The sequence below is a fragment of the Barbus barbus genome (genome assembly GCF_936440315.1).
Source record: "Barbus barbus genome assembly, chromosome: 45".
In the NCBI taxonomy this organism is placed as follows: domain Eukaryota; kingdom Metazoa; phylum Chordata; class Actinopteri; order Cypriniformes; family Cyprinidae; genus Barbus; species Barbus barbus.
Genome location: NC_136723.1, coordinates 24,121,478 through 24,145,883, shown reverse-complemented (window position 1 = coordinate 24,145,883; position 24,406 = coordinate 24,121,478). Strand labels below are relative to the sequence as shown.

The window sequence follows — 24,406 nt, the reverse complement described above, 5'->3', positions numbered from 1 at the left end:
TCACATTGCTATTGCAGATTAAATATAACACAGACAACACCCTTTTCTAAACCTCTCTACCTAACCATTGGTCGCACACGTCCGCCATGTTTGTAGTTTTTTAACGCATTTTAATTGTGTTTGTAGTTCTGGACCGAATCCTTCGCCAAAGCGCAATGGATTGTGGGCAATTTTAGTCATTAGATGATCCACACTTCAGAAATCAACCTGAAATAGTAGACCATCCGGGGACTTTTGATATACTCTTTTCAACATACTATGCTTTGGGACCCACTTCTTCTAATCTCACATACTATTTAGGATGGATAGTATGAACATTGGGACGCAGGGTTGGTGAAATCACGTTCACCAACGGTGACGTCATGCGCATGCGTATTACATGCTCGTGTAGTGTTTCTTTCCAAAATTACATGCATTGTTTTGACAATATGTTCGTCTGTACACGAAAAAAAACACAAAGGAAATAATTTTTGTTTTTAGCACATCGTGTAAATGTCTTCTTTAAAGGGATAGTTCACCCAAAAATTTTAATTATGCCATAATTTACTCATCCTGTACAAGTTTCTTTCTTCTGTTAAGCCCATAAAATATATTTTGAAGAATGTTGGAAACCAAACAGTTGATGAGAAGCATTAACATCCATAGAAAGTTTTGGGTGAACTATCTCTTTAAATATGAAGGTGTGTAATATAAATACATTCCTGTACATAATATATTCACCTTGTTGAACTATAACAAACTAACAACAATATTTTTAATATTATTTAAAATAATATGGACCCTTCAGTGAAAATGACAGGCTTCTTTCTGGTCATGTTTGCAGGACTTCTCCAATCATTTAGTCCTTTATATTCATTCTGTTTATTCATCATAATTGGCAAGGCAAGGCAAGTTTAATCATTGCAATACACAATTTGTGGCAAGTGAAAAAAATCTTGAGTTTAAGATTTTAAGCTATCGAGAATGGCTTCAAACGGGGCTTATCCCATCTGAATCACAATTCGTAGTACGTACTAACCGTCATTTAAAGAATTGTCCTTCCCCAACATGTCAGAACAGCTAATCCGTTCAAGTGTGAGCACATTTTGTTTATTGCTTCATATGCTGTAATTAATCAAGCCATGTTGCTTCCATTCAGTTTGGAGTTGTAGATGCTCACTAAAGCGGCTGATCAGTGAAGATGTGAATAAATGGGTTTGTTTGATGTTTCTCATTTCTGCGTGTTCATGCAGAGGGGGTGAAAGAGGCACGAGCAGGAAAGGGCCACTTAGTGAATCGACCGTTTCCTCTTGAGTAATTGAAGCCAGAGCCACTGCTGCGATCCAGCAAACTAAAGTTGTGAAGGAATTTGTGTTTCGAAAAACATGTGGATTTATTAAGAGATGGAAAAAATCGCTTGTTATCTTATCCCATATACTTACCTGGAAATCACATTACAGAAGTAATATGGTTGAGAATGTTTCAAGTTGACTTTAGAATATTCAGTGTTTGTTTTGGAGCATGAAGGTGAAGTGATCTTCAGTTATTAGCAGTGTTGAGCAGTTACAAGTGCTACATTATAATACTATAATTAAACATCTTTTTGGAAAATTACAAACTTATGTGATTTGATAGAATGCATAGTGAAATATAATCGTATATGGGTAATTACAATTAGCTTCAAGCTACACATGACAATTAATGAGATTAATACATTATTTCTACTTGAATGTCACGTTAATCATTATTGAGTGTTTGTAATAACTTCTGACTGCGATCCAATGTGGATTTTGGTCGAATGATGAGGCAGAAATATGTTGTTAGTAACATTCTAGAAGAATTTGGAAGATACACAGTTACAAGTTCTGTGGGGCGTGAAGTAATATAACTAGTAGTGTAACTAATTACTGTTGCCGGAAAGTAATATTAATAACAATATTACTTTTGAAAGGAGTAACTTGTAATGAGTAATATATTACATTCTTTGAGTAGCTAGCCCAACACTGGTTATTAGCTATTTAAATGTGCTTAATCTTCCCTTCAGATGGCAGGTGAGAGAAACCCTGCATCGTGTCACCTGGATGAAAGGACCTTCCGGCTCTGCTGTCAGCTCTTTCTCCAGCACTCTGAGTCCATCCAGGATGGCTGGAGCTGGGAGCAGATCAAGGTGAAGTGAATGTTTGAGTAACTCCACAAAGTCTAGGCCTACTTGTTCTCCTTAGAGGATCAGAATGAAAGAAAAAAAAGCGTGGATCTCACAAAACATGTCAAGAAAGAAAGACTTTTATTTTGAAGATGAAGAAAATTAAGCCTATTTTTATAACATATTTGGCATTAATGACGATGATATTCTCTCCCAATATTCTCACTACTTTTTAGGTTCTCACTGCTGTAATGTTTAAAATGACTGTAATACCACTTTGTTTACATTACCTTACATTACCAGATGCTTTCGTCCAAAGTTAACTGAGGAATATAAAAAATAGGACAGGCTTTGTTTAAATGATTGGTTCAACCAAAAATAATTTTTTAAAAATTGCTGAAAATTTACTCACCATCAAGTCATCCAAGATGTAGATGAATGAAATTTGGAGAAATTTAGCATTTCATCACTTGTTCACCAATGGATGCTCTGTAGTGAATGGGTGCCGTCAGAATGAGTCCAAACAGGACTCATGATAAAGACATAACAATAATCCACACCACCCCAGTCCATCAATTAACGTCTTGTGAAGTTAAAAGCTGAGTGAGGATAGAAGGCTCTTATTTCAGCCGGAAGCAATGGTTTGAAGTTAAAAAATGTGTTAGTGGTGTGTTTGTTTCTTACAAACATGCAGCTTTCCATTTCACAAGACATTAATTGATGGACCGGAGTGGTGTGGATTATTGTGATGTTTTTATCATCTGTTTGGACTCTCATTCTGACGGCACCCATTCACTAAAGAGGAACCATTGGTGAGCAAGTGATGTAATGATATATTTCCCCAAAATGAAACAAACTTGTCTACATATTGGATGACCTGAGGGTGAATAAATTTTCTGAAAATTAGCATTTTTGTGCACTGTAAAAATTTAAATTTTTAGTTTAGTCAACTAAAATATTCCAGTTGTCACTTAAATGAACATTAAGTAACTTAAAATTTCAAGCTGACTAAACCAAAGAATAAAGTCAGCGGGGGTAACATTATTTTAAGTTGAAACAACTTTTTGAAACTATTTTTTTACAGTTTGTGAACTATTTCTATAACCAAAATATAATGTATATAATTTTTTAAAACAGTTTTATTGGTAAAATGTGACCGACAGGTTTTGTACTTTGTTCTAGGGCACTGATGAAGGCTTCATGAAGAAGACTGTTCTTATCCCTGTAAAACCAAGCATTTTGCACAAACAACATGAGTGTTCCATGCAGGATGAAAACATGGTGACAGATGACATCCAGGTAAGACAAGCATCACTATTACTATTACTCATACTTACGGTTAGTGATTTGAACAAAGAACTAACACTAAGTATTAACCTTTGACAATCAAGTCATCCCTCAGCACTTCATTTTACCCATTTTAGTCATAAAAGTGTATTGTCTCTGAACCAGGAGTGGATCTTGGTAGAATGTGCCAGTCCATTTATAAAACCCTAACAAAATGGGCCACCAAAAAGGAAGATTGACCTAAGAGTTTCCCCACATACTGGATCAATTACCTGAAGGAAACACTTTAACTAAATCCTGCACTTTACAACCATCCCGGGTTTAGTTTTGGAAAAACTTGCTAATGTTGGCATACGATTTTATGTGACTGTTAAGATGTTAATGCTCTTTTGTCCATCAGGGTGTTGCACACTCAGTCATTTAGCTTTGTCTGCACACTATATGCATTCTCCATTTAGGGAAAAAATGGTTGTGTGTGACATATTTAAACTTTAAAGGGTATGTACGCTTCATTTATTTTTATATCTTTAAAGGTAGTATCAGCAAAATATTTTGATTCGTATCGTGAGCTCCTCCAACATTGGGGTTGTGCCTTGTGGCTGATTTTTCTTTACCTCCACTCTCAGCCCATTTCATTAGTAAGCCCTTCCGGCTGATTACAAATGACTCGTCTTCTTGCATATTTGCATTCAGCTCACACACACTAGTGAAGTCTCGACACCTTCTCCTTTCATGAAGGAGATTTTGCCATATTTCAGTGCTATTGGAGAAAACAATTTTAGTTTTTATTAAGTAACTGATTATAATGCAATCCATCTGTCAGCAGATAGACACAGGACACAGAGGTAAGTGCAATACAATCAACAGGTTTATTGAGTAGTAGCAGAGGGGAATGAGATGAGCAGAATGTCCAGGTAAGCAGGCGGGGAATGGGAATGTCTCTAAGGGCTTATTTGAGTGTGAATGTCCTTTTTCATTATCCAGGGGATCCGGAGGTAACAGTGGAGCGTGGAGATGGTGGAGAACAGGAGCGGTGGAGAAAAGGGATAGGAACAGTGGAGCAACTGGTAAGTAGACAAAGGGTAAGTGGATCAGGTTAGTCAACATGGAAAGTTTGAGACCAGACAGTGAGTGAACGGGAGGAGTGCAGGGATGCTGATTATTGCTGACAGGTGGCGGTTATCTGAAATCAGGGGATTGGGATCTGGTCTAGTCTGGTCGTTGGTGGAGACTGCGGTGAGGCCGGTGGTGGTTTGCTTGAGGGAATTTTGTGCATACTCTGCCCACGGGAGGAAGCGGTTCCAGCTGTGCTGGTTGTCATGACAGTAGGCCCGGAGATATCTTCCAATCTCCTGAATCTTCCGCTCAGTCTGGCCGTTAGTCTGGGGGTGATACCCTGAGGAGAGACTGACGGTGACATTGAGGAGTTTGAAGAATGCCTTCCAGACACGGGAGACAAACTGTGTGCCCACGGTCGGAGACGACATCTTCCGGGATGCCGAAGGTGCGGTAGAGATTATGGAAGAGGGCCTCTGCTGTTTCGAGGGTTGTGGGTAAACCCCAGAGGGGAATTAACTTGCAGACTTTGGAGAATCTGTCAACTGCAACGAGTATGCAGGTATAACCTTCTGACTTGGGGAAATCTGTGACGAAGTCGACTCCGACGTGGGAAAAGGGGCGACGTGGAATGGGTAATGGGACTAATTTTCCGGCGGGTAAGTGGGCCACCAGTACCGAGCTCGAGTGAGCGAGAGAGTACGCTAGCTGCTTGGGTGTCCAGAGCCTGGGGAAGCATGCAGGGAGCCCAGAAGGAAAGTCCTCAAGGAAGTGGGCACTTAGGTTTTGCCCTCTGGGCCTCCCAGCAGAGCGGGTTCGGTGATGGAGGCGATGCGGATCTGTTCATCCAGGGCCCACCGGATGGGGCTCACAAGGACAGCTGGAGGGAGTATGGGTTCAGGTGTGGAGGGTTCGTCGGGGGCATGGATATGTGAGAGGGAATCTGCCTTGACATTCTTATCTCCGGTTCTATACGTGATGGAAAACTGGAACCGGGTGAAGAAGAGGGCCCAGCAAGCCTCTTAACCTCTTAACACTTTGGAGATATTCCAGGTTATTGTGGACAGTGATGACCGTAAAGGGGTGTTGAGCTCCCTCCAGCCAGTGTCCCTTTCCTCTAGCGCCAGTTTAATTGTGAGCAGCTCCCAATTTCCAATATCATAGTTCCGCTCCGCTGGGGAAAGCTTCCTGGTGAAGTGGTATTGAGACAGCACTGCTCCCACGCCGGTGGTGGAGGCATCCACTTCCACTATGAATGGGATTTGGGGTTCGGGATATGGAACAAACATGGAACAGTGGTGAACCTTCCCAGGAGTGGCCGGCCGACCAAAATTACCCCAAGAGCGCAGCGATGACTCATCCAAGAGGTCACAAAAGACCCCACAACATCATCTAAAGAACTGCAGGCCTCACTTGCCTCAGTTAAGGTCAGTGTTCATGACTCCACCATAAGAAAGAGACTGGGCAAAAATGGCCTGCATGGCAGAGATCCAAGACGAAAACTGCTGCTGAGCAAAAATAACAAAGGCTCGTCTCAGTTTTGCCAGAAAACATCTTGATGATCCCCAAGACTTTTGGGAAAATACTCTGTGGACTGACGAGACAAAAGTTGAACTTTTTGGAAGGTGTGTGTCCCATTACATCTGGCATAAAAGTAACACAGCATTTCAGAAAAAGAACATCATACCAACAGTAAAATATGGTGGTGGTAGTGTGATGGTCTGGGGCTGTTTTGCTGCTTCAGGACCTGGAAGACTTGCTGTGATAAATGAACCATGAATTCAGCTGTCTACCAAAAAATCCTGAAGGACAATGTCCGGCCATCTGTTCGTGACCTCAAGCTGAAGCGAACTTGGGTTCTGCAGCAGGACAATGATCCAAAACACACCAGCAAATCCACCTCTGAATGGCTGAAGAAAAACAAAATGAAGATTTTGGAGTGGCCTAGTCAAAGTCCTGACCTGAATCCTATTGAGATGCTGTGGCATGACCTTAAAAAGGCGGTTCATGCTCGAAAACCATCCAATGTGGCTGAATTACAACAATTCTGCCAAGATGAGTGGGCCAAAATTCCTCCACAGCGCTGTAACAGACTCATTGCAAGTTATCGCAAGCGCTTGATTGCAGTTGTTGCTGCTAAGGGCAGCCCACCCAGGTATTAGGTTTAGGGGGCAAGCACTTTTTCACACAGGGCCATGTGGGTTTGGATTTTGTTTTCCCTTCATAATAAAAAACTTCATTCAAAAACTGCATGTTGTGTTTACTTGTGTTATCTTTGATTAATATTTAAATTTGTTTGATCTGAAACATTAAAGTGTGACAAACATGCAAAAAATTTTTAAAAAATCAGGAAGGGGGCCAACACTTTTTCACACCACTGTGTGTATATATATATATATGTATATGTATATGTGTATATATATATATGTGTATATGTGTATATATATATATATATATATATATATATATATATATATATATATATATATATATATATACATATACATACTGTTTGTGTGTGTGTGTGTGTGTATAACCTAGAGCAAATTATTTTTACAGTGCATATATATATTTATATATAAATCAAGCAAAATAATGTAATTGTTGTTATGCAGAAATTTAAATAAAATTATATACTTTACCATGAAGAATAAATAATTTGTAGTATTAGTTAGTAATTTATAAATAATTTGTAGTATTAAGTAAAAAAAAATTACTTTACAGTGAAATGTCCCAATTGGAAGGGAAAATGTGCATAAATCTCAAGCAAAAACATTTTTTAATGCAAAAATAAATAGTGTAGTAAATTATATAAAATTGTAAAGTTAATTTATGAAGGTAGTATTTGTTGTATATTTTAAATAGAAAAAACTTCTTAAAATATGCATAAATCTCAAGCATAAAATCCTAATGGAAAAAGTAAGCTTTGTGTTTATGTAACTCGTTATGCAAATGCTTTATTTTTTGTCTTTTTGCTTTTGAGTTGAAATGTTAGCATATTTTTGTGCAATTTATTAATTGCAGATTAATTACTAATAAACCAAAAGGCCAGTATTGTCTGCAGTGATACCAATTCAACATCAGCATCTCCTTTGTTCACTCCTCAACATTCAAAGTCTTGCGTGCAGTCGTACCACAGCGCACGTCACCTGACATGCCCTGCATAAAAGAACATTTAGAAAACTTGACCTTGGTAAAGACTGTTCGCCAGCAAGCAGTAGCTTGCAGGCTACAAGAAAGCCTCTTTTTTTTCCCCATTGTTGAGGAAAGGAAGAAAAAAAATCCAAAAAGATCTGTGGAAGATTAGAGAAGCCAGGACTGCTTTTTTTTCTTTTTTGTGGCATCCTGTTTTGAGTGGTGGAATTCTTTTAGGGAGTGAATAAATGCCTCACTCAACAAAAATCTATCAGGGTTAACCCTTTCAGTGCCACACACCTGACTCCTGTGGAGCTGTGCTCAATGTTACTCTTTGTCTATGAGCACCTGTACATGAAGGGGTCGTTACTTCAGTAAACAAGAATAGCCGTCCTTATAGTGTCTTATTTAGTTATGCAGGCAGTAGAATGTGCTTCTCAACTGCTTCCATAGTTACTTTTTTCTTTCATTCTCTCACTACAGTTCACAAATTCAGTAATTTTGTTTTAGAACGGCATCTTTTGTCACATTTGTTACATAAATGTCTTTACTGTTGCTTTTGATCAATTTAATGCATCCTTACTGAATGAAAGTATTAATTAATTTATATATATATATATAAACAATTTTTTTTTAATAATATTACCATAAATTGAATTAGCATGAAATTCATTTAGCTGCCTGATTTAGGGCCAAATTACTCAAAATTAAATCATTAATCATTGAAATTTATTTAAAAAAATTGATAAATATATAATTAAATACATAAATTAATTAATTCATTCATTAACAATGCAATCCATACTTGTTATTTATTTATTTATTTGCCAACAACCATAACCCTGAAAATGAAGTGTGGAGGAAATAAATAAATACATACATATATAAATAAATAAATCCATAAATAAATAATCCACCTCAAAAAAAAATTCACACAGGGCCGTGTGGGTTTGGATTTTGTTTTCCCTTCATAAAAAACTGCATGTTGTTTACTTGTGTTATCTTTGATTAATACTTAAATTTGTTTGATGATCTGAAACATTAAAAAAAAAAAAAAAAAAATCAGGAAGGGGGCCGACACTCTTTCACACCACTGTGTGTATATCCATACATATATATATATATATATATATATATCACTATTAATTATTAGTGTAATTTAATTATGTTTCTGTCAGGACCACTATCATCAGTGATAGACACTTAGCATACAGTTTGGTTTGGCGGTATGGTTCTGTTCTGGGCAAAAACTCCGAACTAACGCTACGATTAATATTTAACGATTTATCTATTTCAGCATAATGATTTCATTTTGAGTAATTTGACCCTCCATACTTTTAAGTTTTAGTAGTGATTCAAAATGGTTTCAGCCAATAATTCAGCATAGAAAAGTCACGACTACATGGTTAGATGCATTTTATTATTTGCAGTCAGCATTGTTTTTCCCTTTTAGAGCAGGCTCTTTTTTTAGGTCTCACTCAACCACTAGAGTGCTGCTTTATAACCACATTTAAGGAAGCAATCTTTATTTGTTCCCCAATAGATTCATGCAGAAGCCAAATGTATTTTAATCCTTCAAGTGCAAAGAATGTAAACGGAATTACTAGGATAATTAAACCCATAATTAGGGCTTATTTAGGTTAATGAAAGAGCCCATCCTTCATCATCCTCTGAAATTACCCAGCCATGCGCAGGCATTCAGGTAAGCGAAGGGAACGTCTTCTCTGCTATTGCGTGTCCAGTATTGATCTTCCTTTTGACAGTGAAAAACGGAGCGCTTATAAAGTGTATACCTGATCTCATGGCTCTGTTAGATCTCTTTAGACGATGCTATTTCAAGCATCTGCGCCAGCGTGCCACGCAGCCCTTTGCTTTGCTCGTGTGTTTGTGGAGTTGAACAGGTGCCGTCGTTTAGTGATTGCACCGTTACGTCTGTGCACCTGCTTGAACGTAAACATGGCAGCGTTTGAATGACAACAAACGGCGGCGGATGCCAGAAGTTGTTGCTAGAAACACATTTCAAAGTTAATAAACGCCCTTTTTGAACTTGACCTTTTGACATTTTTAAGCGGTGCACGATCAGCAGCTGAACTTTTGTCCTTTATTTAATTCCAAATGCAGTCGAAGTCAGTTATGCAAAGGTTGAATGAGAGCTGTGAGTATTCGTTGTGCTAAACGAGTTCCTGTCACGGCGGACCCGAAATTGAATGCGTTTTCTGCTTGCATGTATGCGATCTCTTTTAACTCATCATCCCACACGTTATTTTACAGCCTCTAGGTGAGATATTTTACCTTTCAGTGCCGGTACTGTTTGGAAAAAGCATGACGTCATTGTTTATTTGACCTGCCTTCCCTCTTTCCAAACCCTTTCATTCCTGACAGACGTCGGATGTGAAACAGTAGTAGTGACTGCTCTTGTATGGGAGGGAGGAGATGTTATCGGTGGAGGCATGGATGCATGAACAATCCTGGAGCCTGCATTGAAGCAGCCAGGGATCCAGCCACCGCCGCTGCTGATCCAACTTGTCGCTCAGACACTATCGCTAATTAAACCTGCGCGGATCAGTGTGGGCCGCAAAGGCCATAGTGATGTCATAGCGTCTCAAAGCCTCCTCCATGTGACCGAAATCACGTCACAGGTGCCATTTAGGAGTGCTAATTTAGGACTTTTTTTAAATCATGAAGTAGTTTTATTACAATCAAGCCATTGTTTTGTGATGTAGATGTTTTTGATGTACTAATAACAAAAGCTAATTACAATGAAGGGGGCAATATCATTTAAATGTAAATAAAATAAAGTATTATAATTCTAGTAATTATGACTTTTTATTTTTTATATATATATTTAAAAGATATTGCACTCTTTTATTGCTTCAGTGTAGTATTAATCTGACCTAGAATATTTTTATAATATTTATTTATTATTGGTATAGTTATTTATATTTGTGTGTGTGTGTCTGTGTGTGTGTAAAACAATAGAATAATAATAATATCATTATTATTGATATTATATTATTTTATAATCTTTTTTTTTTTAATCAAATACATTGCCCTCTTAAATATTATTACATATTATTGGTAGTAATAATTATTATTATATTATACTATATTACATTATAGTATATTGGTAACAATAATAATAATAATTAGTATTAGTAGTAGTATTTAATTATAATTATTATAATAAACTATTTTCATATTCATTTCAGCTCATATAGCTTCAATGTAATTTACTGCTATTAATTCATTTGAAATACATATATATATATAATACTTTGATTTATTGATTTATATCATCTTTACGACTGTCCAATTTAACTGATTTACTAAAACAAATATGATTTTCCAAATTGTTACATAAAACAGCAACATAGTCTTTTGTTGAATTGCAAGTCAATAAAAGTATCTTGTTAGTGGCGAAGCTACACTGTGATGTAGTCTGTGATGTAGTTACAGTAAGTTAGCTGTGTCTCTGTTAGCTCTGGTTACTCCTCAGTAATGGTTGTGAACTCCTCCCAAGTATGACGGCATCCCTTCCTGTTTATCTGTGCTTGTGCAAGTTGCAGCGCCCTAAACCTTTATTACACTTTCTGACAGCCAATTAATCACCAGGGGTTGCAGGTCGAGAAAGAGCGGGAAAATCCAGCGCGCGCCGCCTGAAAGAGACGTAACCTTGGTAAACAGTCTGCACAAAATATGTGCATGTGGACCCGCTCGAGGGTCCTGTGCATGATGCCATTACTCATGCGCCACAACACAAAGGGGGGAGTATACAAACTCCCTCAGCATGTCAACAACATCCTCTGAATGAAGGATGCAAGAGGAAAGTGAAAAAGTAAACACATGGTGTTGCCCACACGAACTGTTGAGGAGATCTTGTTTTCATCAGTCAAGTTATGGGAAGAAGAATGAAGTCGCTCGATGAATCACTTACGTATGTCGCTGGTTTTGGGTTTGGTATGGTGCCTCGGGGTTAATGGCAAGTCTGCACACGTATCATGGATCAGATATGTGATGTGGCTCCATACATGACGTCTTGCATGTGGAAACCACTTCCTTTTCTTGCAGAAGATTCATTAAACCGAATTAGCATTTACGTGGCAAGATTTCATATCTGTTGTATATGAATAGAATGGAAATGTATTAATTCATGCACCCTCAACTTCTACGACTTTATTTCTGTTGGAGCACAAAAGGAGAAGTTGAGGAGAATGCGCTGGCTGCTCTTAACAGTTAACAGAGACGGATTCTGTTGATATCCAAAAACAGAAACAACATGAAAGCACTATAGGTTTAATCCACAAGTTGTACTGTAAATAAATATTATTGAAGTATGTTTTACTCCAAAATGCTACTTGCATCTTTCGTCAACAAAATTCCATGTTTAATTATATGTGTGAAAATTGTTTAATGCACCAAATTTTTCAGTGCATATGATTTTTACGGTATACAGTATCACTTGAATCCTATAGCAATATAAGTCACATGGACCACTTTTATAGTGTTTATTTATTTTTTTCTTATTATTTTGTCAATTTTAGAGCTTGAATGCCCTTTCAAAAGTTTGGGGTCAGTAAATTTAAGTATTTTTGAAAAGAAAGCATCTTCTACTCACCAAGGCTACATTTATAGCAGCAAAAATACAGTAAAAATAGTACTATTGTGAAATATTATTAGAATTTCACAAACTGATTTGCATTTGAATATATTTTAAAATGTAATTTAGTGCTCTGATGCAAAGCTGAATTTTCAGCATCATTACTCCAGTCTTAAGTGTCACATGATCCTTCAGAAATTAATTTAATAGGCTGATTTCTTATTATTATCAATGTTGAAAACGGTTGTGCTGCTAAATTTTTGAGGGAAAAAAAAATACTTTTTTCAGGACTCTGTGATGAATTGAAAGTTTAAAATAAATATAAAAAATATAAATCTTCTGTAACATTATAAATGTCTTTATTATCAATTAAATGCATTTTTGCTGAATTAAAATGTTTATTTCTTTAAAAGAAAAAAAAATCTTACTGACCCCAGACTTTATGTACAACAAGTGTAAACCTTCTAATAAATGTATTTTGTATTCTATGGATTGTAATAATCCATAAGAGTTTAGAACAACAAGATAGTGAGTAAATGATGGTAGAATATTCATTTTTAGAGAATTAATACTTGAATTTAGTATGTTATCTCAAAATTTTACTTGATAATCATTTATAGCAATTGTCTTTCTCTTTATGTGACAAAAAATGTAGTGAATACACTCAATTCGTCAAGGATAACACAATAAAGTTTCAAATAAAACTTGTTTACATTGTGGCCCTTGATGTGAAGCTCAAACTCCACTCCCGGTAACAGGTACACTGACACTGTGACTGCATTATAAATACAAAAATTACAATAAAATTCCACATTTACAGTCACAAATAACCACGTACGTAATACAAATTCATCAACAAAACAACCTACTTAAGAGCCAACTTTTAGCTTTTAAACTAAAACTAACCATGCCTTTAATATCCAGAGGTAACTTATTCCACAAAAGTGCCCCAGAATATCTAAAAGACCTACGACCATACATAGTTTTAAAACGACATAATGTAATATCCATAACACTTTGCCTAGTTTTATAACAATGCTGCTCATTTACCCTAGAAAAAAGTGCATTAAATATGAAGGAGCTCTATTATTGATAATCTTATGTACCATTTTTAATTTCATATGTTCTAGTCTACTTTCTATAGGTAACCAATCAAGACACTTAATATGGGAAACCTCCACATGTGTAAAACGACTAAACCCTGAAACTAACCTTATCAATTTATTCTGAGATTTTTGTGACTTATCCAACCAACCACAAGACAAATCAGACATCCAAGAAATACATGCATATTCGAAATGGCATGACACTAAACATGATGCAAGTAATTTTATGATCTGTTTATCAAGAAAACTAACATGTCTGGCAATAAATTTTGTTCTAGCATTAACCTTACCCAGGACTTTCATAGCCATACTTACACCACTTAAATCATCGTCAAGGACACATCCAAGAAAATTAATGGAAGTTCTATTTGATATTAAACAATCCCCTACCTTAACAGACATCTTAGAAACCTTATTCAAATTATTATTATTTTTTTTTTTGTGTCGCAAATATGTCCGTATTTTTGTCATTGAATGGCACGAGTGTCTCTCTCTCTCTCACACACACACTTTCTACCCATTTCTCTCTTGTCTTGTTTTCTAGGCAAACGTTGAGGATGAAAGGGCTGGAGTTCAGGCAGTATGTGAAATTCACGCTGTGCTGCGCTATGAATACCACGTTCTGTATTCTTGCAGCTATCAGATCCCCGTCCTCTATTTCAGAGCCTCCACGTTAGGTACACGCCATTCTCCCTCACTGCATTTCTATCATTAAACCGCACAGCCTTGTTTATATGCTGTCTGCTTCCCTTATCAGTGTGTGTATTTCAGAACCCTCTATGTTCTGCTTTCTCAAAGTCTGGTTTAATGTGCTCTGCAAAAACAGACTCAACATTTACACTGAGATCCCATCTCGACAGGAGTGTTTGAGTTTTGAGAAAGCAGGCAGCGCGGCGACTCGCATCTCTGCTCAACAAAGTTTGACTTTGTGCTGTAAATACATTAATAGCCGCCATGTACACATTTTCAGAGCTGTTATTGAGCAAGTTAACAAATAGGCACATGCAAGCGTGATCCATTTGAAAGTGATCACTCAAACGGGTCTGTAATCAGAAAACCTCATTCTCCATCACAGATGGGCGACCCCTATCTCTCGAGGAGGTGTGGAGCAATGTTCATCCGAACTATAGACAGAGACTACAGCAGGGACCCTGGGACACACTGACCCAACAGGTAACCTGTGTGACATCATGTATTTGTTGAAGAGTCTTCATGTTGTTTCTGAGGTGTCACTCTAGTCAAAGCTGCAGATGGAATGCATACAAACTACCAAAAATGGCTCATAGACTGTCGCATTGCACTTTTGCAGGAGGCAGTTGCTTTCTCAAAATCAATGCTCTGTTGCGAATGTTCGCCTTTGCAGTTCCTAAGATTCAAGATGCACAGGTTTTAATTGGTCAGGATGCAAAATGGTTTACAAGGTGCCAGAATTTTTTATAAGTGATATTTCTATTTTAAAAGAAAATAATATATAATCAGTGCTGGGAAGTAACTGATAACATGTAATCTGGATTACTCCCAAAAATTAAGTTGGTAATACTTTATTTTAAGGTGTCATAATACAGAGTAATTACTTAAGTATTTAGTAGTGGCCGTTGTACTTACATGAAACAAAATGTACTTGCCATGCAAGTAAGTTATGGAACAGACTATACTTACAGTTTGTAATTATATAGATGTAATAGGCAGATACTGTTACACATATGTAACAAACCAAGTCTGTTACACAGCTACTTGTACACTTAAGTACAATCTTGATGCACTTTATTTTAAGTAGCTTATGCCTGTGTAATATTCTGTAATTGTAATGTAATTAGAAAGGTATTACATGTATTTTAGCTGTGTACTGGTGGGTTAAATCAAACTAAGGTGCAGCTGGATAAGGTGTACAGTATAGATACACATGAAGTACAATCTTGATGCAGTTTATTTTAAGTAGCTTATGTCTGTGTACTTACATTTATAATTACGTTGTATAAAGTCTGGAAAACATATGTAACAATCTTTTGGTTACATAAGTAGCTGTGTAACAGACTCGGTCTGTTAACATTAGTTAATGCACTATGAACTATGAACATCTGTGTTTTTATTAACTAATGTTAACAAAGATGAATAAATAGTGTAATGAATGCATTGTTCATGTTAGTTAATGCATTAACTAATGTTAACAAAGGACACCTTATTGTAAAGTGTTACACAATCATTTATGGAGACTTTTGTACTGTTTGAAAATAATCTGCCATTTTATTTTGTTCTAGATTATTATTGTCAAATCATTGATTTCAGATTTACTCTGACTATAAGTGTAGTCATAAAAAAGCAGTCAAATCAACATCAGAGGTAGCCTTTCTTAACGTGTTCCCTTATGCCCTAAACATACCTATAAGTTTTACTTGTTTATATCAAAACTGAGTCCGAAATTTTAGCGTGCGTTTTTCCGTTTTTTCATATTGCTCATCCTTTCTTATCAAAATGCATGCTACGGATGCAAAAACGCAGAAAATCGAACCTGATCCGAATTTTGTTTATGACGGACGAAAGTTTCGGAGGCAGTGTGTAAACGTGATTGACACAACCTGAGGTCGTATTTATTTTTGTAACGTGCAAAAATTTCGGACTCTGGATGTTCCTGTTATAGTTCTTGGCGAGAACAAGCTGCAATGTTGATCAAACTTTACGCCGATTGCTGGCCTTCCCTCTTCATAGATCTCCGGGAGCGTTTGGAAAAACTGACTCTGGCTGTTTGCTGCTGCTCTTTTTAGCTCTGCTGCGAGGGATGCAGAGCAGTAGGCATGACTACAGAGAGATATTGAATGGATGGAGAGAGTGGAAAAATAGATGCAGAAAAAGGCTGATTAGAGGTAGTGTAGGATACTAGAGAAGAGGGACGGCAGTAATAGCAGGGTGAGAGACTGGAGAAGGGTTTAGGGTCTCGAGGTTCTCACTGACGCAGGTAAACATGAGTGACTCACATCAAGGCCTTATGAGCAGTGACGCCAATGGACTCTCTCTCTTTATCTCTCGCTCGGTCTCTCGCTTTCCTCTCTGTTTTTGCCCTCTTGAATCTCTCAGTCTCCTCTTTATCTGCCCAATTTTCTCAAAGCCAAATCGCATTCTTGGCATAACCGATTAGGACATAACCGATTAGGACAACACAGAACACTTTTCTCTTGAGGACTCAATAAGGCCCCAAACTGACTGTGGACTGACAAACCCAGGCTGTGAACACAACTGAGACTGTACACTTGCGAAAATAAAATATGGAAGTCCGTTTCTGCCACAGAAATAAATAAAACAAATATTCTGATTTTTCTTTTGGTTGCCAGAAACAAGGCTAAATTGTGAGATATAAAGTTACCTTTTATTAAAGGGGTTGCTAAAAAGAACATTATTTTGTGTATTTGGTGTAATGCAATGTTTATGTGGTTTAAGGTTCAAAAAACACATAATTTTCCACATACTGTACATTATTGTTGCTCCTCTATGCCCCGCCTTTCTGAAACGCGTCGATTTGTACAAAGCTCATCTGAGAAGCGAGGTGTGCTCTGATTGGCCAGCTATCCAGTGCATTGCGATTGGCCGAGTACCTCAAGCGTGTGACGGAAATGTTACGCCCCTCACCGTATTGTGATGCTGTGTCCCGGTGCGACGACAATAAAACCTATTATAAACAATAAAACCTATTATAAACAAGGCATTTGTTGCATCCAGTGAGGACATAATTACTGATTATAATGACTTATATTGTCTTTTTACACGTCGCGTTACATCACACCACGTAAACATTACCATATCTCCATTTGTGATGATTGGAGAAACAACAAACAACAAGCACTACTCTACACTGCTCAAAACTCATGTTTGAATCGCCAGTAGCAAAATCTTTAAATAAGAAAACTTACTTACAGGCTGTGCGTCAGAAGTGCCGGACTGCCCTTGTAAAGTTGGAATTGCCCCACTTTATAGAAACAGCCTTTGAGCAAGCAAGCATTGTAGGCTACTCTCCTGCCAGGTTCAGGAAATAGTCCTCTGTAAAATGCGCTGCACACACTCTAATATTTGGTTTGAACTGTTCTGGAACAGTGTTGTAAACACAACTTAACCACTGATTTCTAGTTGTGTCCTCTTTTGGAAGCCCATGCAAAGTAGTTTCGCTTTCACCACGAAACACAGCGTCTCCAGGACATGGCCCCGGCGGCAGCAACAATGCTACAGCCAGAATAATAGCCTTCTTTCTTTGCATATACGTTTGGGCGGTGTTTTGCAAATCTTCCCACATCGTGACGTAGACATGTGGGCGTCAGAGTCTTAACTTTGATAAAGAATATCGCTTTGGTTTTGAGACTTGAATCTTTACAACTTCAGGAATCTTATCTATGCATGAACAGCTTGTATGTAACACTCCAAAGATAAAGGAAAACTTGAAATCACATCATATGACCCCTTTAATTTTTTGCAAAAAATATTTAAATTCACAAAAAACGTTAGAATTGTGAGATAAAAAGTAGCAAAAACCCGTTTTGTATTCTTAGGGCCCTGTGATTTTTGCAACGTAGAAAACACGAACAGAATCGCGAAATCCGGGCAAAGATTTACTGTATAACACGGAATTTGCCAGCTTTTGGATGAATAAGTAAAAAGTAGGTCAGTACACTTAAATCAAAATGCGGTATGTACTAGTGTCTGTGAATATTAAGCAGCAAAAATACTATTTAAATATGAATCCTGCATGTTCTGCATGTCTCTGTGTGAATGAATGGCACAGACATGTTTTTTTTTTTTTTCTTCCAAAACAAAAGAAACACAGAATCCCAGAACAAATAAAATGGAAAAAAGGGAAATTGGGAAAAACTTAAAATAGATTTCATAGGGCCTGAATTATATTATATATAATGTGGCGGAAAACAAAATGACAATTGCGACATGTAAACTCAAAATTCTCAGAAAACATGTCAGAAGTGGCTGATAAGATTTCAGAATTGCGAAATGTAAAAAGTCAGAATTCTGAGTATATTTCTCAAAATTCTGAGAAAAACAAAAGTTGAGACAAAAGAATGTATAAATTGTGAGGTATAAACTCGAAAGTTGACTTGCAAATCTAATTGTGGATTCAGAATTATGAGATATTATTAACTATTTTCTACACAAATTAAATTTGGCATCTTTCAAAAAAAAAAAAAAAAAGTTTGTCACTCTTATGCCATTATGTGCTAGCTGTGACTTTACAGTCAAAAGTCATTTAAAAAGTAATAATAAATAAATATACATGGATATGGTCTAGTTTTTAAAATGTATATAATGTAAATTATATTTACATTATTTTAAATAATATGACCATAAATGATAAAAGTCAGAATTTTACATTTATATCACAATTATATATAAGTCAAAATTGTGGAAAAAAATATTGAGATAAAAAATTGTTGTTCTTTAGTTTAATAAAATGTTCTTGACAGAAATGTATATGTATATATATAACAGAAGTGCCTGTTTTAACAGAACAAGTCTCTAAATGCAGTGTTTAGTGTCCACGTTCACAACAGTTTGTGTGCATATAGTGATTCAGTCTGTTCTCCCATGAGGCCTGTAGATGAAGTCATGATAATTGACCAACCGAGCTGGAATCGTGCTGCAGTATAGGCATTGTTATTCACAAATAAAATGAAAAAGTCCAACTCTATACCGCTGATGCTAACAGTGAGGTGTCGTCGAGGGAATTTGAAGAGTCAGCACGTCTTCTGTTGAACGGTAACAGAGCAATGCATCCAGACAGTTGATGTTGTGAATTTTAATGCAGATGGTGACCGTGCATTGAGGTTGTTTTTATTTGCAGAGTAGAGGAGATGTTTTTTTATTGAGGTTTTGGATAACTGGATTAAAATGGTGCTTACTGACAGGAAAGTGTTTGTTAAAAGTGGTGCCATCGGACCTTATAGTCGTCCTCCAACCAATTCAAACATTCAGCATATGAGCACAATACTCAGTACACTCAATACATCTTTGAATTAAATACATGAACCCAAAAAGAGGAAACATTCGTGCATTATTTACATTTGAAACAATTTCCTCAGGTTTATTTTAGACTATATTCCTACTGTGTGCTCAAAATATTTTTAATTATTCTTAGTACCTGTGTGTTTATGGTCCGTGATCTCTTTTCCAAATTTACCTATAGTAACATCCCATTTTTGTAGATATTATCCATTTCTGTGCATTTCTTGAGTAATACCCTTTTCATTTAGACGGTCAGACAGTTTTGGTGTCATGTAGGCGCTCACAAACTAACACTAGTTTCTCTCCTGGAGTGTAGAGTTCCTCATCTGTGTTTGTGTAGCCAGTATTTATGCAGAAAGGAACTATTTTTGTGGAAATGTAAGTATTTTGCACAAGAAGTGATATAGAATAGAGAGAGCTAGTGTTAGAGGTTCAAGTGATTTTTTTTTTTATAATAAATAACAAACGGACAAACCGAGACAGACTAAATCCAGAAGAGCTGTAGCAACTTCTCCAAGATGCTTCAAGAAAGTTACCTGCAAAGCTCCTGAGAGTCTCTGCTCAAGGGCACCGAGGGCAAAACACAGAGGATGCTCACACCAAATGCTGATTTAATTTAGTTAATAAATGTTAATTGATAAAGAAAATCTAATTATGACTTTATTTTTAACAGCATCATCATTTTACAGCATTTTTACACAAGTGCTTAAAACTTCTAACAGCACTGTAGCTTTGCAGGAAGGTTTCTTAAAGCGTCTTCGAGACACAGTTCTTCTGGATTTATTCTGTTTCTTCATGTCATTCCAGACAGACTGGATGATAATCAGATCAGATCTCTGTGTGGAGCACAAAAATCTCACTGGATTATTACAATTAATGGCCAAATGAATGTTTGGAAATGTAAACTGATATTTTCGTACTGACACACTACAGCAAAAATAGAAATAACTGATTTAAAACCAATTTTTTGCTGGTGAAAATACTTTGGCCACCACTGTATATATATAATAGAATAAAGAGTGCAATTGTTAGATGGTCAAGCTTTTTTTTTTTCTTAAAGTACTGTAACTTCCATTTACAGAGGGAAAATAGAGAAGAGACCAAATTAAGTCAAGTGTAAATCAACATTATGCTGTTGAATGAATTTAAGCTTAACTCTTACTGAACCTGGAATATTCCATTAATTGCAAGAGAACCATGAATAGCTTATACTGGCATTACCATAAGTAAATAATAAAGATGAGAAGTGTGTTCAAGCTGGTTACCTGACATCGCTAAGGCTATTTGATTGGTTGCTAGTGTATTTTGACTGGTTTCTAGGTGTTGGCAGGGTGTTTTGTCACGTTGCTTGTTTCTGAGGTATGTCGAATGCGTCTGTTTACACTTCTGCTCACAACACAGGTTTACTGAACTCACTCACCAAATTCTGTTGCAATATTGAAAGGGAGTTTTGTTTTCATATCTAAACAGTGTACAAACAATAGTTAGCTCTCAAAAAACAGGACTGACAACTGTTTAGCAGATCTAAACTCACTGCTGCTCCTGTTATTTGCATATTTATTCCAATATGTGACCCTGGAGCACAAAACCTGTCTCAAGTTGCTGTGTAGCAATAGCCAAAAATACATAGTATGGGTCAAAATTATTGAGTTTTCTTTTATACCAAAAATCATTAGGATATTAAGTAAAGATCATGTTCCATGAAGATATTTTGTAATTTCCTACTGTAAATATATCAAAAGTTAATTTTTGATTAGTAATATGCATTGCTAAGAACTTAATTTGAACAACTTTAAAGGTGATTTTCTCAATATTTAGATTTTTTTGCACCCTCAGATTCCAGATTTTCAAATAGTTGTATCTCAGACAAATACTGTCCTTTCATAACAAACCATACATCAATGGAAAGATTATTTATTCAGCTCATTTAATCAGATGATGAAATCTCAATTTTGAAAACTTAACCCTTATGACTGGTTTTGTGGTCCAGGGTCACATATAATTGTTGCTGGGAGTTACAGCAAGATGACAAACAAGATAAATGTGCAGGTTAATAATTCCAAGACTTTAGTCATTAAAAATGGTAAATGTCATGATCCTGCATGTTTAAACTTAAAATAAACATGTAATGCATATAATAAAGTCTTCTAACAGATCGTACATGAATAATCAGCCCATCCTGTTGAATGAGTGACTGTACAGTTCTCTTTTATATGTCCATATGACATCTCTGTCTGATCCGCAAACTACGTTTCACAACAAGACGCACGCGAGAAGTGATAAGGAAATAACGCGAGAACCCGCATGCATCAGACCGGAGTTCTCGAACGAGACTGGAAATATTAAAAAAATATAGCCCGCAAATTGTCTGTGGGCTGATTTCCAGCTACAAAAAGACAAACAGATTATGCAGGAGGGAGATGCGGGGAACAGGGATTGTGTGTTCTGCAAAGAGAGGGAAATAATAATTTTGCAGTAACTGTTATGCTATGTTGCGGCTGGTCAAGCAAATGTTTGTGCTTGTTTCTGTATGATATAATTGTACATATATCTATTAAAATACTGATATTCTGGTCTATAACTCCTCCCCGAACTTCCCTCTGCCCTTGTCTCTCATTGGCTGAAGTAGTTTTCAGTCAGAAATCATCACACACCGCGCGATTGTCACTCGCGTGAACGAGCACCGGTTTGCCTCCGATCTCGGGCATTTGACGGCGATTTATCAAAACCTATCGACGAGTGAAAAATCAGGCTAAAATCGTGCAGTGTGAACTCGGCATTACAGAGGTAGTCAAAACCGCATTTTTTTCCGGATTGTGTGGATGCTCATGTGGTTGAACGTGTTCAGATTCAACACTAAAGTCACTAAAGTCCACCTACTCTCCACAGACTGAGCTAATTCTTTAATATTATGTTCATTTCCTATCCAGTAATCAACACAATTAGAATATTATATTAGATTTAAATTAATTTGATAAGTGTATGTGACCCATTACAACTAGATGTTTTTATTTTCAGTGGTTTAGAGGAGAAAACGGAAAACAGAATAAAATGACATATGATAGAAATAAAATAAATAGACCTACACAAAATGTTATCCAAAGGGTTAAACAAAGGCATAGTTTTGCTTTTATTGTGAGTATGCATAAATAAAAGTAAACCCTTAACAGTTTCAAATGTCTTACTCCTGTCTTTATGACCAAAAACGACAGAATATTAGATTTTTTTTCTGTTGAGTTTCCGCGCCAGAGCCTCTCGCGTACACACAACATCAAATTTATAGCATTGCTAGATGTTTATAGGCCTTTGTTGTTTATAACGAATGCCTGTATAATTTGTTTTATTTTAGAATTGGATAATTTTATAGCTACTTATATTTTCAGATTTTTAGTTTTAGATTTATTTTGCATATATAAATACACACACACACACACACAGCATATATTTAGAAAATATTTACATGTATATATTTATATTCATATAATTTATATCATATATAAATATATTTAATGTGTAAATGTTACATTTTTCTTAAATATATACATGCATGTGTGTGTATTTATATATATATATATACATAATGAATATACACAGTGTACACATATATATTATGTAAACAAAAACTTTTATTTTGGATGCGATTAATCGTTCGACAGCACTACTTTGCATACTTTATTTACATAAGAGGACATCCCTGTAGGGTTGTTTTGTCAGATTTAGGTCACTTCTAGTCCTCCTCTAAATATGGTTAAGTTTCACGCACTTGTTTTCCGCTGTTATTAATGATCACTAGATCTGCTCCTCTCTCTGTGCAGTATGTGTGTGTGGTTTCAGTTGAAGAATACCTTGAAAAAACTTTGTCAGTTCATGTTTCTCTCGAACTAATTGTACGTTTAGTTGAATTAGGTTGATCATCTTGGTTAGTAGCTGATCTCTCTCTCTTCTGTGAAGTTGGTATTGTTGGGTGGCTCGAGTGAAGAGGACACACAGCACTAGGATTATGGTCAGCAGAAGAACACACTTCAGGTGCTCTGGAGCTTCTCATCTTCACACAGTCACTTCCTTACAATAGACAAATGTAGCTTTATTCACTTTATTTATTCATTTAACACCGCTCGCAGCAACTGAAAACATGCATAAGTGATCAAATCTGTAGTATTATGTTTGTGTGCTGATTCATGATTAATCTCAGTACCTGGGAGTTCAGATGACTGGATACTTGCTGCGTTACAGTCCGCGATCTCTTTTCCAGATTGAACATTTACACCGTCAATATTTGTGTACACCTCATCAGCCATTCGTCCATCGTCTCGGTGCATTTTGTACCCTTTTTAGTAATGTTCTATAGTTTCGGTGTCTTCAAGAACACTAGTTTCTCTCCTGGAGTGGACTGTGTTGTGTTCCTCATCTGCGTTTGTGTGGCCAGTATTTATGCAGAAAGTCTTCAGCAATGCTTGGTTTGATTAAATGAGGTTTAATTGCATATATTATCACACAATCACTTCCCTCAGGTATAAACTGCTAATACATTTCCTCAAAAAACCTAATGACCATTAATAAGCATGTGAAAAAACACAATCATTGCCACAGTTTGCATGTTTATGTGTAAAGCCATCAGGAGCTTGTTCATTTTGAAAGCAGGTTGCGTTGAAAACGTTCAGTGTTCGATGAGCTTCAGGTTGTGACATCAGTGGCGGCGACGGCTTGTTTTGTCAAAATCTGGGATTCTCATCGTTTTGAATCTATGATCTTTGTTTTCTGACTTCACCTCTTACAACATTCTTAGACATCATCAATGTTTTTCATCTTCTCTGTGCATTTTCTGAGTTGTGCCCTTTTCTATATTTTCATTTAGACTGTCTGACAGTTTCAGTGTCGTCAAGATGCCCACAAACTAGCTCTAGTTTCTCTCCTGGAGTGAACTGTGCTGTGTTCCTCATCTGTATTTATGCATAAAGGAACTGTTTTTGTGGAATTCTTTCAGGTATTTGTGCATAAAGGAACTTCAGCTCACCACAGAAAGACACTGACAGTATTTATTTCAGCAATAGAGACATTTCAGCCATGCCCAACGCTCTCCAATGGAAGCTGCCTCCTTGTCATTTCTGA

The 24,406-nt window shown here is 36.6% G+C and overlaps 1 protein-coding gene across 2 annotated transcripts in view; it reads left to right on the top strand.

Annotated features, from left to right (window-relative positions):
- atg10 (ATG10 autophagy related 10 homolog) overlaps positions 1-24,406 on the top strand; it is a 31,154-nt gene that overhangs the window by 1,630 nt on the left and 5,118 nt on the right. For both annotated transcript variants that reach the window (XM_079407435.1, XM_079407436.1), the window contains exons 2-5: positions 2,024-2,146; positions 3,305-3,421; positions 13,848-13,980; positions 14,379-14,476. In XM_079407435.1, the coding sequence (XP_079263561.1) occupies positions 2,024-2,146; positions 3,305-3,421; positions 13,848-13,980; positions 14,379-14,476 (471 nt within the window). The remainder of the gene's footprint in view (positions 1-2,023; positions 2,147-3,304; positions 3,422-13,847; positions 13,981-14,378; positions 14,477-24,406) is intronic.